The 13,729-nt window shown below is 53.9% G+C and overlaps 1 protein-coding gene across 3 annotated transcripts; it reads left to right on the top strand.

Annotated features, from left to right (window-relative positions):
* The first annotated feature begins 5,486 nt into the window (after positions 1 to 5,486).
* On the top strand, positions 5,487 to 12,011 carry LOC140896609 (uncharacterized). 3 transcript variants are annotated; one of them, XM_078848210.1, is made up of 2 exons: positions 5,487 to 5,601; positions 9,426 to 12,011. In XM_078848210.1, the coding sequence occupies exon 2, from the start codon at positions 9,437 to 9,439 to the stop codon at positions 10,466 to 10,468; it is 1,032 nt and encodes a 343-aa protein (XP_078704336.1). In that variant the 5' UTR covers positions 5,487 to 5,601; positions 9,426 to 9,436; the 3' UTR covers positions 10,469 to 12,011. The 3 variants fall into 3 exon arrangements, with proteins under 3 accessions (XP_078704336.1, XP_078704334.1, XP_078704335.1); XM_078848208.1 differs by lacking the exon at positions 5,487 to 5,601 and adding an exon at positions 5,608 to 5,755; XM_078848209.1 differs by lacking the exon at positions 5,487 to 5,601 and adding an exon at positions 5,608 to 5,740.
* The last annotated feature ends 1,718 nt before the right edge of the window (positions 12,012 to 13,729 follow it).

Consider the following 13,729-nt stretch of genomic DNA (forward strand, 5'->3'; position numbering starts at 1 on the left):
CAACACGTACAAACAAACTAACATGTCCCCCGGGTAATTCAGCTTCCGGAGTGGAGTAATGATGAACAGGTCATAAGGTCCTCACCTCAGCTCATATCCAAAACTTAAAGGCCCCAGAACAAAGCCCCTGGTTAGGCTGGTCTCCTGGGGCTAGAGTCACAAAGGGACTTAGGTACATCAGAGGTAGTCAGGTGCCTGAATCCCAAAATCAGGCCCCAAAATCAGGCACAAAACCCCCACTCAGCTGCCTCCAAACCCTATAGGCCCTAAACTCACTCAGCACCTAGGGTCCCAGATATTATTGGGACCATCCCACTATTCAGAGCTTTGACTTATATAGGTACTTAGTACCCCTCCACACACATACTGATTTTCCACACTTGCCATCTGGTCATCATAGCAACACCCAGCACAAGGGGGGGGCCCTCTTCTGGTCAGGGTCTGTGCAGTGCCTCACTCTGGGGTGAGCTTGCAAACCTTGAGAAGCACTAGGAGTGGCAAAGACCACCAATGGTCTAAGATAAGAGTGATAAGTGAAGCACTTTTTCCTGGTGGTGCAGACGTCGCTCTGGTTCCAGGCGATGGAAGCAAATGCACCTGCTCTGGCTACGCAAGGTCTGGCTGATCACAGCCTCACAGGCACTTCCCAGACTCACCCTGGACAAAGGAGGGACTCTCAGCAGCACGAGTGTGCTGGTTCTCAGCAAAAGCGGTGAGCACAGAAACCCCCAGGAGGGAATCCAAAGATTGTTCCCCGGCTCACATCGTGGTCGGAGCAAGACGTGAACTGGTGCACGTCTTACCTTCCTGTTCCTGTTTCTTGGCTGATTCCTGCCCCCTGAACTCAGTGTTGCGGTTCGTATCTTTCAGCAGGGGAAAAGGGTGTGTACGTAATGTTTAGGGGGCCCAGAAAGCATGTGTGCAAAGCCGGGACACTTGTTTTTCCTGGCGGGGGAATAATGACATATATAAGACACAGCCCGAATAGCGGGATGGCACCAATAATATCTGGACATCCGGTCATCCTAACAGCATCGGGTGGGTGCAGCTACTCAGGACCTGCTGCTGCCTACCTGCTGGTGGGGCAGGTTTTGGGTTTCCGATCTGTTTTCTCTGGAATGCTTTGACCTTAAGGATAAAGGTGCTTCTTAGAAAGAAGGGAGCGGTAGTTTGACTGTGGTAATTATACACTTCACCCTCTCTGAGGAGCACAGTGAAGTAGGCTGACATTCCTGGGGATAGAGCTAGCAAAGGAGGGAGAGAGATGTGGGTCTCCGCCCAAGGGAGGCAACAGCTGAGGAGCCAGAAGGCTGAGGGTGGGTGTCCTTGTTGGACCACGGAGTGGGGGACACAAATTGTGACACCCACACAACTTTACCGCTGCCCCCCTGGAATCGGCAAGCACCACAGGGAATTAGCCGTGTGCATGGCAGCTGCAGTCCCTGGGTTGGGTGCAGCCGAACGGTGAGGAGGTAAGACGGAGCGGCTTGGCAGAGCGGTGGTTGTGATATGAGGAGATCTGGAGATCAGTTTGAGGAGTGGGGCAGAGCTTGGTGATGGAGAAAATATGGAGGGGCCCTGCCCATCTTGGCTGGCCTCAGGTCCCTCGCCATGTGCATGATCACAGGACAGAGGCGCATGTGCAGCGCCAGGGACCCGGAACCCCTTGTCCCAGCACAGTGTTGCGTAGGTGTCGTCAGCAGAGGAGTACAGGGGTCTCCTTGCCAGGGGACTCACCAGCAGAGGGCCGGACGGTGCAGAGGGCAGCAGAGGGTGGGGGTGGGGATGGGGAAGGGGCGGCTATACTGTATAATGGGCACGAGGGGCAACAGAGTGTGGGGGTGGGGAAGGGGCGGCTATACTGTATAATGGGCACAAGGGGCAGCAGAGTGTGGGGGTGGGGAAGGGGCGGCTATACTATATATTGGGCACGAGAGGCAGCAGATGGTGGGGGTGGGGAAGGGATGGCTATACTGTATAATGGGCACGAGGGGGAACAGAGGGTGGGGGTGGGGAAGGGATGGCTATACTGTATATTGGGCAGCACAGAGTGGACACCCCATGTCGATAAGCCGGCCTGGAGCAATAGCTCTGAGACATGTGAACGGCTCCATTCTGCTCAGCGGTTGTTCCCATTCCCCACCCCCAGTGGCACTGCTGCAGGGCCTGTTCCATGCACCGATGACGCCTGTTCTCAGCTCCTTCCCCCGCTCGCAGCCCTGTGTGCCTGGTGCCGTTCCCTGCATGCCCTTTATTAGTGCACATCAGAGCACCGGAGCATCCTCACCTGCTGGGGAACCCGCTCTCCTCTGGAAACGGGGGACTTATTGCTGCTCACGGCTGTTGTTTCAAAAGTAGGGGCATTAGTCCGGGCAGGGAGCCAGCTGTACAAGGGGACGTCCGCCCTGTGTCGGGGCAGTACGTGTAGAGCTGTGGTTGAGCTGGGCCCCTGCAAAGATCAGTGTAGCCACGGCCAGAGAGGTTATCCCCCTGCGTATGTCTTCAGGGTCCCAGCTGGGATTATGCCAGGGGCTGCCCATGGCGCCCTGGCTACACTGCTATCTTTAGCGAGCGGGTTCGATCAAAGCTAGTGTCTCCACACGCTGCATCCCAATTGCTCTCTGGACAGATCCCAATTGTACAGTAACTTCGAAGGGCTCGGAGCTAAATGAGGCCTCCTTACATTTCCTGGATAAGTAACTCTAAGAAGTAACCACGACCTGCACAAACCTCATGGCTCGATCACTTGCTCTGTCCGTTAAGAGCCAGATTTTTAAAGGTATTTAGGCTTGTAGTAGGATTTTCAAAAGCATGTGGATGCTTCATTCTGATTGATTTCAATGAGTGCATTTGAAAATCCCACTAGGCAATAAAATTCCTTTAAAAATCTGCCCCTTCCTGACTTGTTCAATTGCTGATACAATATAACAGGACTGTCCATTTGTTCATTGACTGGCTCAGCCCCAGTTGTTTTCCCAATTTGAGCAATGTATCTTCTAATATTGGGTTAGTTTCATAAAGCTGAAAAGGAGCCAGCCTTAATGAGAAGTTTAATTGCTTTTAAAGGCTTCCTTGTTTACTGATTTTTAATAACCCCCATAAAAAGCACACAGAGCTGGTTTTTCTTTCACATTCATGGCTGGGCCAGTAACTCTGTGTATTTGAGGGCCCCCGCAGACTCTAGCTCTTACTCCAGGGTAATCCACGTGGCTTCGCCATCTCCTTAGACTGGACCCCTGGGCCTGAAGCCCCCCTGCTGCAACCCATGAGCTCTGCCCAGCAAGTCCATGAGAGACAGCCCCCGACGGAGACTTGGCCGCGCTGCCGGGATGAACGCGCCTAGCCCAGCATTGGCAGTGACGGTCACACGGCGCTGTCAGAACAGTCGGGTTCATGAGTCACCTGGACACAGACTAGGACGTCCTTAGGGTAGCACAGAGAGATGAAGGGTGAAGTGTAGACCGTGCTGGGTAGTCCAGAGCCCTGCCAAGCTGAAGGGAACCCCTTGGTTCAAGCGCTGCCTGACCTCCAGGTGAGAGCCCCGACTTCTCCCAGGCCCCAGCTCTCATCCTCCACCTCACACCTCCCAGTCCTTTCTTCTCCTGCTGGGGGGTTGTTCAACTTCCCTGCAGAGAGGTGGGGCAGTCCATGCCCCTCGCGGTCCTTGGGTGCTAGGTGTTGGCTCCTCGGGGTTGTCTTCTCAGATGCTCCCCTGAGATGGAGACTTAGGGTCAGATGGCTAGGGGACACCCACACTTATGTGTCTCAGTCTGCCCAGGGAGCCAGCAGTCCCCTTTCACTCATGGTGCAACAACACAGCACATAGGGGAAACTGAGGCACAGCCAGGCCTCATAAACATATTACAGAATATTCCTACATTGTCACACGCTTCAGCGGGCAGATGCCCTGGGAAACGATCGGCAAAGGGAAGAGTTCAAGCAGCTGCTCTTGCGATTCCAGGAGATCTCAGCAAAAGACGCTTCTGGCTGTAGAGAACCCAAGTACCAGGCGCGCCGCCTGTTTTGGGGGCCAGTACAGGGTACCGGGCTGCTTACGGGGCTGTACAAAAGACACTGGATAGGCTCTTGGACAGGAGAGTTATACAGGAGTGTCACTGTACTTTGAATAGTCCAACCCAAAACCTAACGGGACCTGGCAACTTCTAGTAGACCACAGACAACTTGGTGGGACTTAGCTCCAGGGATACACTTGCCAAGGGCTGCGGTGGCAGCTCAGTCCCTGGCAGCTGGTTTTTGAAAAGCTCTGCCCTCGTTCAAACAGGAATCAATTTGGGGCAGCTCGCCATCCTGTGCTCTACAGGAGGTCAGACCAGAGGATCGCAATGGTCCCGTCTGGCCTTGGAATCTACGCGGCAAAGGAGCTCAGGTTTTCTAAAGCCAAACTCTTCTCTGCCCTGGAGGTCGGGGTTGGACTCCCCAGTTGGGTCCGGGTGATCGGTGTCAATCAGTTAATCACCGACATGGCCCCTGGAGGACATGCTCCTTTGGGGATGCCGATGCCCCTCCAGAGTTCAGCCTCTCCCTGCGCTGGGGTGATGCAGCTGCCAGGGAAGAGGATAAATATTCACTGACAAAAAACCGACAGCAATGCAGCGTTCCGGCTGCGTGGCAGTATACGGCGCCCTTCCGGAACACCGCTTGCAGCAAAACCGGCACCTCTGACGAGTTAAGGGACCTGCCTCCCCGGAGAACGAAACTCTCACGCAGGTTAGGCTTTGATTCCTGCTCCCCCAAAGACCTGCAGGGGGTGCCATGCACTCACAGGGGGTATTCCTCAAAGGAGCGAGACCACCATGCCAGCACCAGAGCTGTGGTTCAACCCCCCAGGTCTGGGCAAAAAAAGAATAAGTTGCAAAAATACATCAACGGTGAGAAAAGCTGGTATTTTTTTCCAGGCAGCCTGTATCTCAGGAACCTCTGGGTCAAATAACCCCAAATTTGGATCAGTAACCCTAAGGGGTGCGCCTTGGCAGAGGGTGAGAGGGGATGCAGTAGGGGGCATTCCACCCTTGGAATCAGAGCTGACCCAAATGCCCCAGCGTGGTGCTGGGGGGCAGAGAGTGGGATGGGTGACTCAGGAAGGGGTGCTGTGCCCTGTTCTGTGCTGATGTTTGTGCATTTTTCTACAAAGCGCCCAGCCACTCCATTAACTCTGCCCTGGCAATGTGGGTTAATTCTGCTGCCGGGTTGCATCACAGAATTGAGGAAATCTGCCTCCCACGGTGCCATGAGGATGTGCATCCTGACCCGGCACCGGGACGCCACCCAGTGCTAGTCACTCCCCCCCCCCAGCACCCCGGAGGGCACTGGGATGGGGACCCTAGTGCACAGCGAGGGGCAGGTCTTTGTGATAAGTGTGAGCAGAGTATGTCCCAACCACCCTGCCATGGGTCAGGGCAAAGCTTCCCCTTTCGATGGGGCGTTGCCGCTTCTTGTGGGCCTGGATTATGAAATACTTAACATCAGATATTTCTCTGCCACCAGTTCCCTCTTCTTTTAACTCTTATGCAGCCAGGGGGAGGCCAGCTCTGCAGACAGCTGGATCAATTCTCCGGGGGAAACAGAGGCACCAGCACTAGGGTGAGTGGGAGAGCATGGGAGAAGGGCACTGGTATAATCCAGGCAGGATTGTTCAGCAGTTTAGCTAGTAGAGAGGAATGGTAGGAAATGCACCAAAGAGGAGTTCAGACAAGGCTCTTCTCTCCTATACGTTCCAAAGGTTTGTACAAAGAAGGTGGGTGTTGTTTTACAGGGGGGAAAACTGAGGCAAACAAAACTGAAGCTGCCTACAAGAGGTCAGTGGTTGAGCCAGGATGAGAATCTAGGGCTCATGAATCCCAGCCGGGGTCCCCCCCATCCCTTGTTCAAGACTACTTGGGATCCTGAGGGAATGGGGGAAGGGTGGTCCCCAAGAAGGGGGGATCCTGAAGGATTGGGGAAAGGGGAGGTCCCTGGGAAGGGGGATGCTGAAGGGATTGGGGGAAGGGGGTCCTCTGGAAGTGGGATCCTGAGGGGATTGGGGGAAGGGCAGTCCCCAGGAAGGGGGATCCTCAGGGGATTGGGGGAAGGGCAGTCCCCAGGAAGGGGGATCCTGAGGGAATGGGGAGGGGGGGTCCCACATGAGGGGGGAACGAAGGTTAAGCCATAGCCCATGCTGCCCATATCCCCCTGTACCATGGGAACAATGCTCCTTTATCTTGTTGGGAACATTTACCAGCCTGACTCCTGATCGTTGGGGTGCTCTCAGTACCTTGGCTTGCTTTCTTGGAGCGCTGATCCCCCATTCTCCAGCTAGCATCGGGGAGCCTTGAGTGCGACTATCCCCCCCAAATTCAAGTTTTGAGCTGGCCCCCCCAAACCCAGAGGCCATTTCTGAAAACTTTGGTTTGTCGTTGCAGTGGGTTTGGGAGCTAAAACATCAGGGACTGAAGAAGGGCAAAGTCTTGTTCTTAAAGGTATCTTTTAGAGCTGCTCCTCCCCACCCTGATCTCAGCTCCCCAGCCCTCCTCCTGGAATAGAGTCCTGTTCATCGCAGGTTCATGCTGGTTTATGGAGATTGTAATCTCTTCTCGGCTGGGACCCTCTCTTACTACATGTTTGTAAAATGCCTAGCAGAATAGGGCCATGATCTCAGCTGGGCCTATAGCTCTGGGCCAGGGGCAGCAGAGCCCGGGGCTGGGTCCAGCTGGAGAAAGTCCCCCCGGGGTGGGCACACAAAGACTTTCAATGAAAGTCTGTCCCTGGTGCAGGCCACAGCTGGGGAAGGAGAAGCTGCTGAGCCTGGGCTCCCAGCTCCCCCTGGAGGCTACAAAGCTCCACCCCCGTGTCTCTGTTCATTCTTTTTCCTGCTTCCTTTCTTCCTGCCGGTCCTCGTTCCCCCAGCCCATTCCTGGCTCCTTCTGCACCGACTTGAGCCGGGGTCCCCCATGCCCTTTTAAATTGCCTGGGCCTCTGGGCAGTTGCCCCCTTTGCCCCGCCCTGTCAGCGGGGCCTAGTTAAGGGGCTGATATGTATACTAAAGATTGCTAAAGACAGACTCTCCTAGCTTCTCCTGGGGATCTGGTTTCCTGTCTACTGTAGAGTCATTGTCAAAGATTGGGACTGGGGTTATTACCCGGTGTGTCTCCAGGCAGTAGAACAAAGAGGCGATGTCACATGTACATAGATGTTGTGACTAGAAACAACGCAGTGCTGCTCCTCCGTTACAGGTTTCCCTCGCCGCTGGTTGGCTCCCTTTTCTAAACCTGACAGGCATGAGGCAGTGGCCTCGTTTGCCTCGTTGGACTGGTCTGACTCCGCCTGTCCATGCCATGGAATTGCAATCTCAAAGACTTTGCATTTGCACACAAATCGAAATCCCCAGATGGAACAGGGAGGATTCTGAATTCTTCCGCTACCCTAGCTGTGCCCTTTGGGGAGGTGGATGAATTTCAGCGATGGGAGAACCCCGATGGAGAATTGCATAGCCGCAAGCTGTGGGAGTGGCGGGCCATTGGGACTGAGGTTATTACCCGGTGTGTCCCCAGGCAGTAGAACAAAGAGGCGATGTCACTGCGAGAGGACGACAAAGCACCAAGGAACCTTAATGCTGTGCTGACCTCATTGTTTTGGTCTGCTTTCCCCCACCGTGCTGTTCTCTCACATTGAGCTATTTCACAAGGCGGGAGGGAACAAAGACAAGATACACTGGGGTTGTGTCCTGGTACAGGCAGGGAGTGCTGTCACGTCCAGACTGGTATGGAATGTGGTTACCAAATCAGAGCCAAAAAAGGCATGCAACAAGTAACGGCTGGTGGGGGATATGTGCCATTCCCTCCAGCTAGTGGATATAAATACAGGGCCTCCTAGATGAATGTGTGTGCAGCAGATTTGCTGTGGACGGTGCACACGCCACCATATTAATTGCTTCCCAAGAAGGGGGGTATGTATGTCTCCGTCCTGCCCTGTGCTGCTTTCCTTTAGCTCATCTGGTTAGCTGGTTAGCATGGCTGTTTGGGCTCATGAACATTTTTAATATTGATCCACAAGAGCAACTGGCTATATATCTGTCAGTCATCCTGAGGGGACTGGGGGAGAAGGGGGTCCCAGGACAGAGGGGATCCTGAGGGGATTGGGGGAAGTGCAGCCCCTGGGAACGGGGGATTCCTGGGTCCCCCTTCTCCTCCTGAGAATCCCCCGTTCCCAGGGGCTGCATTTCCCCCAATCCCCTCAGGATCCCCTCTGTCCTGGGACCCCCTTCTCCCCCTGAGAAAGGGGGATCCTGATGGGATGGGGGGGAAGGAGAGTCCCTGGGAACGGTGATCCTGAGGGAATGGGGGAAGGGTGGTTCCCCGGGAAGGGGGATCATGAGAGGAAGGGGGGGTCCCTTGGAAGGGGGATCCTGAGAGGATACGGGGAAGGGGAGTTCCTGCGAAGGGGGATCCTGAGGAGATGGGCGAAGGGTGGTCCCTGGGAAGGGGTGACCCTAAGGAGATTGGGGGAAGGGCGGTCCCCAGGAAGGGGGATCCTCAGGGGATTGGGGGAAGGGGTTCCCGGGGAACAGGGATCCTGAGGGGACTGGGGGTAGGGGGGTCCCAAGAGAGGGGGGAACAAAGGTTAAGCCATAGCCCATGCTGCCCATATCGCCCTGTACCATGGGAAAAATGCTCCTTTATCTCATTGGGAACATTTGCCAGCCTGACTCCTGACCATTGGGGTGCTCTAAGTACCCTGGCTTGCTTTCTCGGAGCGCTGATCCCCCATTCTCCAGCTAGCATCGGGAAGCCTTGAGTGCAACTATCCTCCAAAAATCAAGTTCTGAGCTGGCCCCCCCACACCCAGAGGCCATTTCTGAAAACTTTGGTTTGAATGTTGCAGCGGGTTTGGGAGCCTAAAGCGTCAGGGACTGAAGAAGGGCAAAGTCTTGTTCTTAACGGTATCGTTTAGAGCTGCTCCTCCCCACCCTGATCTCAGCTCCCCAGCCCTTATCCCGGGATAGGGTCCTGTTCATCACAGCCGTAGGTAGGGTGACCAGACATCCCAATAAAATCGGGATTGTCCCGATTTTTAGGTCTTTGTCCCACATCCCGACCGACGCACGGTCGGGATGCCATTTGTCCCGATATTGTGGCTTTGGCCGTTCCGGTGTTTTTTTGGGTGTTTTTTGCTTCGGGAACTCCGGCCATTATTTTTTTTTTTTTTGCTTCCCCCATGTGTCCCGATATTTTCTCCGTTTCATCTGGTCACCCTAGCCATAGGCCCCACCATGCTGTCTTATGGAGATTGTAATCTCTTCTCAGCTGGGACCCTCTCTTACCACATGTATGTAAAATGCCTAGCAGAACAGGGCTGTGATCCCAGCTGCGGGCTCTAGGTGCCACTCCAATACAAAATAATTAATGGGAAGAAACTATTTTATCTTCTAGTGCTGAACACCATGCCTGCAATAGTCCCCAAGAGCAAAGCCCCGGGGGTCGATTTCTGCGGAGTGGGCGAGTATTACTACATCGTCCGCTCAGACCTGGGCTGCTACATGAGGTCGACCAATTTCAACCAAGGAAAAGATCTGAACGTGTATAGTCTGCACCCCTCCTGCCAGGGCGGGGAGCACTATCTCGCCTACCAGGATGACCTCTTCTACATCATCAAAGGAGGGTCTTATCGCCGTGTGTCCAACATGAACATGGACACAGCAGCCGTAGTCTACAATCTCCACCCCAATTGCCAGGGAGGAGACCACTATCTCTCAGCCTTTGGGCACTTCTACATTGTCTTCCAGAGCAAAGGTGTCTACCGCAAGGTCACCAACATGAACACCGATTCTGATGCTGTCGAATACAGCCTCCACCCGTCCTGCAGAGATGGCCTCTATTACTGGGGTGTCAGGGGCTATTATTATTTTGTCAAGCCCCATGACGAATGGGGGATCCAGTATTATCGAACCACCAATTTTCACGAGAACGTGGATGCCGTAACCTATTCCTTCCACCCGGATGTGGTCAACTTCCTCCCTGGTGGGTTGGCTATCACCCAGGGTTCAGCTTTCGGCACCTGGGAGGCCATCAAGACCATCTCCAATGATTCCAACACGCCCATCACCTGGAACAAGAAGATCACCAGGAAGGTGGGCTATGCCAAGGAGAAGATGAGCAGCATAGAGCACAACTGGAACGTGAGCATCTCAGCATCATACCAGTCAGGAGCCCTCACCGAAGCCATTGCCAAGTACCAGTTCTCCCTCACTACTCAATACGGCGGGAAAAGCGTCAACACGGAGAAGGAGAACTGGAGCGAGGCCACCGACGTGGAAGAGTCTGTCAGCCTGACCCTGCAGCCAAGAGAGAAGATCTACATATGGCAGTACCAGCTGGGCCTGGGCAAGAAAAGCGTCTTGTTCTGCCGTGACATGAAATTCAACGACAATCCAAACCCACCTACTGAAGTCCCCCTGCCGCCTTCTAACCAGTGATCTGAAATAGGGAGCTCCCAGGAATACCTAAGGGCCCGCTCGCTGCCTTGCAGTATTGCTAAGAATTGGGGTTGTCGGGGGTATATTTAGGGTTAGTATTTTACAGTAGTCGTAGTGGCTTTGCAGTGCAGGGTGTTTAGTGAGGCCCAGTCTGCCCTTAGGAATAGCAACTAGGATTAAGATACAGAGACACAACCCTGCAATCTACCATAATGATCGTACCATGGGCTTCCAGAAAACCGGTTGCCAACGGGTTTGCAGCTAACATGGCTGGAAAAGCATTTCCTGAGCCAGCATGGACAGAGCATTTTTTCACTCTTTGACTAGAAGGATCAACGCTGCAGCATCCCCACCCAGCCGAGCCATGCTGAGCACATACTATTACTCCCAGGGGGATTCTGCACCAAAAAATTAAAAATTCTGCACCAAAAAATTTAAAATTCTGGGCAGAATATTTTAAAATTCTGCAAAATATCACATATATTATTTATCAAAATAACACGATTTAATCACACCAGTTTCAATTATTTTCATAATTTATTTCAAAATACCTGTAACAACACAGACACACAAAAAATTCCCCGTTTCTCTGCCCCCTTCCCGGCAGAGCCAAGGAGAGGGGCCAGACACTCGCACCCCCTCCCCGCAGAGCCCAGGAATCCAGAGGAACAAACAGCCTGATGCTGGGTCCCGAGCTTGTGTGGAGTTTCCTGCACGCTGCCTCCTTCTTACATGGGGTGCGGGGAACTGCTGCTGCTGGGAACCCTCCAGTTCCTCCCCCACCTCTTACCAGCAATGTCCTCTATGTGCGAGCTGGGCTCTGCCGGGTCCAGAAGCCCGTAGTGGTGGCCAGCAGCTCTGCAGCCCATTTCTACTCGGGGGGAGGAAAGGAAATTCTGTGTGCACAACATTAATTTTTGTGCAAATTCTGCATTGCACAGTGGTGCAGAATTCCCCCAGGAGTAACATACACACCAGTTTCAGGCGGGTTTGTACTTAACAGGGCTCCACCGTGCCTCCGCTGCTACTCCCCGCGCTAACACAGGTGCATTGCTATTTGCACTCGCAGGAGTATATGTGCATGAGCAAATGACACCCCTACCTCATAGTGCTGCCGTCGCTCTGGTTCCACTCTCCTGTCACATGGGATCAAGAGGTTTGCTCAGGGAGCGCTGTGATTACGCCTCTGCAAGCTGGGATTTTAGGCAGGAGTTCGATGGCTCACTCCCAGACATAAAATCAGCTCTGGGATTGGGAAGTAACCCTTACACAGCAGGCAGAGATCACCACCCTTCAGTGATCTGCACAGATCACAGGTGAAAAGGGTGGGGGAAGAGCCTCAGTGTGTTTTCTCAGTCACATAGGATTGTGTGTAGTTTTATTTTGTGCCTGTTGTTACTTCTGGCTATGAATTAGCCAAGTCAGTTTTCTCAAGGGCTCGTCTTTACTAGAAGCTGCGACCAAAGACTCCAATTTCACATAAATAACTTTGTATCAACAAAATTATCCGAAGCGTAAAATAAAGTGACTCCTGCCGTGTTTCTTCCTTTTGTTCGTGTGCATGTTACTTAACGGGAGGTGTGCTGGAGGGGAGGGATCGGGACTCATTGCCCAGCCGGCTTCATAAATTCCGTTCCTAAAAACTGGACAATGCGTTGCAGCACGTGGGGCAAAACTGTCCACTAGGCAAGAGAAATGAGATCAGGACGAAGGACAAGTTTGGGGTTCTTTCCAATGAGCTTCAGAGCTCAGGGCATCTGGGGAATGGAATATGGAGCCTTTCATCTCTAGGTCCCCAACCTAGCTCCAGATCAGGGTGAAAGGCTCCTCCAGAGAGACTGGGCAGCAGACTATGCAGCCTTTCACCTCTAGGATGCCAAGTGAAATCCAGCCCAGCTGAGGATGTGCTGGCTCAGCGGAGCGTTTGTGTCAAGGAATGGGATACAGAGCCTTCCCTCTTACAGGCACCACTTCCAACCTGGCCCTGTGTTAGTGGCATTGGCTAGCTCAGAGGGGACTGAGGAATGGCATGTGCAGCTGTTGCTCCTTTTGCCCTGAGTGCTTCGCTAATATTGCAGCTGTGGCCCATTAAAATAAATCGGGGAGTTCCCACGTCAAGCTATCGTTTCAGGCTCTCTGCAAACTCAAGTAGACTTGGCTGCCTCAGTTGCTCTCAGGTCACATTTGGAAGGTTTCCTTCTGAACCATAACAGCTACAGACATAATTACACAAATATAGCCCTACCACATAATTAACAAACAAACAGAGGAACGCTAGCTCCAGCCTCGTTGCCTTTCTGGACACACATAAAAATGCAGCATGCATCACAAAGCATTAGCAAATCACACTGTACTCATTTTTAAAAGCAACACTACCCAAACTATTTCATAACGCTCTTCTTCCCCGTCATTCCCTAGATCATAGAATCATAGAAGATTAGGGTTGGAAGGGACCTCAGGAGGTCATCTAGTCCAACCCCCTGCTCAAGGCAGGACCAACCCCAACTAAATCATCCCAGCCAGGGCTTGTCAAGCCCAGGGCTGGCAGAATGGAGCGGGTTGTGGTCGGGTGGCTCCACTTCTTGCCACCTGGTGAGTACAGGGCGGGCCTGACCCCACACTCACGGGGCGGCGGGAAGTGGAGTGACCCAGCCCCAGGCCGCTCCGATCTGCTCCCCTGGTTCCCAGCCTTCGGGTTTGGGGGGCAGACGGAACCGCCCCCCAGCACTCACCAGCAGCTCGGCTGGGAGCCAGCGGCACAGAGCAGGCTGGGGCCGGGTCGCTCCAATTACCGCCGCCCAGCGAGTGCAGGGCAGGCACGACCCCTGCTGCAGTCCTCAGTGCAAGGGGTGGAGTGGCGGCGGGGCTGGGGCGGAGCAGAGGTGGGAAGAGGTGGGGCTGGGGCAGAGCAGGGGCCAGGGCCATGGGGAAGAGGCGGAGCAAGGGCTGCAGCCGCATGCAGCTGCGTAGGGCACCAGGAAATTTGGTGCCCTACACAGCTGCATATTTTCTGTATGGGTAGGGACGGCCCTGGTCACGCCTGGCCTTAAAAACCTCTAAGGAAGGAGATTCCACCACCACCCTAGGTAACCCCATTCCAGTGCTTCACCACCCTCCTAGAGAAATAGTGTTTCCTAATATCCAACCTAGGCCTCCCCCCAACACCGACCCCCGCAACTTGAGACCATTGCTCCTTGTTCTGGCGTCTGCCTCCACTGAGAACAGCCGAGCTCCATCCTCTCTGGAACCCCGCTTCAGGGA

This window comes from Lepidochelys kempii, chromosome 13 (genome assembly GCF_965140285.1).
Source record: "Lepidochelys kempii isolate rLepKem1 chromosome 13, rLepKem1.hap1, whole genome shotgun sequence".
NCBI lineage: Eukaryota > Metazoa > Chordata > Testudines > Cheloniidae > Lepidochelys > Lepidochelys kempii.

Coding starts and splice junctions, on each gene's coding strand:
- LOC140896609 (XM_078848208.1), top strand. CDS start 5,689: ATGCACCAAAGAGGAGTTCAGACAAGGCTCTTCTCTCCTATACGTTCC. Junction 5,756..9,425: donor CAAAGGTTTGTACAAAGAAG/GTGGGTGTTGTT, acceptor TTTATCTTCTAG/TGCTGAACACCATGCCTGCA.